The sequence below is a fragment of the Penaeus monodon genome, chromosome 30, assembly GCF_015228065.2.
Source record: "Penaeus monodon isolate SGIC_2016 chromosome 30, NSTDA_Pmon_1, whole genome shotgun sequence".
Lineage (NCBI taxonomy): Eukaryota > Metazoa > Arthropoda > Malacostraca > Decapoda > Penaeidae > Penaeus > Penaeus monodon.
The window spans coordinates 14,571,595-14,573,120 of NC_051415.1; the positions used below are offsets into that span (position 1 = coordinate 14,571,595).

Consider the following 1,526-nt stretch of genomic DNA (forward strand, 5'->3'; position numbering starts at 1 on the left):
GACTATTGCCATTGCTATCCCATATGTGATTATCCAATAAAGAGTTTGTTGCTAAATAAGATAAAGTCGTTCTATACTCTTATTCCTTTAGTAAGTTTAAAGATTTCTTGTACTTGGCAACAGGCTATGTGGGTTATATTACAGAATGCAGTGGTACCACAGGTAGAATTTAAAATCAGTAATGTAAGCACACATGCAAAGATCAGTCCCCCAGTTTGCCACAGGTGTAATTGCAAAGTCTTGGTACCAGGGGGAAAATTGTCACTGATGCAAAAAAAAGAGACATACAAAACTGTTTGATTGAACTTGTATAAAGCAAATATTAAGTTCAAGTATACATCATATTTAGGAAAGGTAATGAAGTATCACCTCTTTCCATTTTATGTGGTAACATTGAGTTATAAGAGGAAAAAATAGTATGCTGATACCAGTATCAGATGCATATCCTGGAATCCAGTATGCAAATGAGACATATATCATGTATACAATTGAAAGAATAGTATAATATTATTATATATTAATTTTGGCATGTCATACATTAGATGTGTTTACTAGAGCTGCTGCCCTAGTTGATAAGCCCTTTGGACAGTATCTAGGTTTATTGAAAATATTGTGTGCGGTTCTTCTTTAGGGGGAGAATGTGAGTGAGGCAAGATTATTCTGTATGAGTTTAATCATCTGAGAATTTCTATGCTTTAGGTTATGTATATATCTTGTACAACAATTTTTGTATTCTGGAAATTGCATATTTTATTGTGTAATTTTAGTAAACAGAATGAGTTGTGCTGGTGGCCACTGGGGAGAGTTTCAGGATGGTCAAGGCAGCAACAATGAGGACTGGAGCCTCAGTGGTTCTGACATGGAAGACCTCCTAACTCCAAAGCCACTACCACCAACTCCTCCAACCCTTCACCAGCCATCTCAGGAGGAAACATCATCATTTCAAAAGTGAGATCTTTTTTTCTCTTCTGTCTACTTTTCATGCTTTTAACCATTTTCTGGTTTTCATGGTGACAAGTCATTACTGAACTGATACAATAATTGTTATATTGATAGAAATATAATGGATGTATTTTCATTAATTGTCTTTATTTTCAGACTTCCAGCAGAATTTTGTCGAACAGACCCCTTAGTTTTACAAACAATCAGATTACTACAGTATCAGAGACAGGTTGCCCAGCTTATAAACAGAGCACAGGTATAGAATGACCAATAAGATAACTATTATAATTAATGTGTAATTAAGCTGTTGCCATTATTACAAATGAGTATGCTATCTTGCTTATAGACAGCCTTGTTATGGCTCCTGACAATGATAGATTTAACAGGCTTACAAAATACATAAGGGTTATTACACAAAGTAAACCAGTTTACCCCCTTGGGCTAAAGGTGCTGACCTGCACCAAGAACTAAGCTCTACAAACAAATGTAAGCATGCACAGAAGTGGGCAACCAAGTGCAGCCTACTTTCCTGTTTCCTCTGACAATGTTTACTTACTCAACATGCATGGGTAGATTTGCAGAGG

General features: G+C 35.9%; 1 protein-coding gene across 1 annotated transcript in view; it reads left to right on the plus strand.

Moving 5' to 3' along the window:
* LOC119592538 (STAGA complex 65 subunit gamma-like) overlaps window positions 1–1,526 on the plus strand; it is a 10,310-nt gene that overhangs the window by 5,269 nt on the left and 3,515 nt on the right. Inside the window, exons 2-3 of the mRNA XM_037941402.1 lie at window positions 768–948; window positions 1,099–1,198. Of these exons, the coding sequence (XP_037797330.1) occupies window positions 776–948; window positions 1,099–1,198 (273 nt within the window). The 5' untranslated portion in view covers window positions 768–775. The remainder of the gene's footprint in view (window positions 1–767; window positions 949–1,098; window positions 1,199–1,526) is intronic.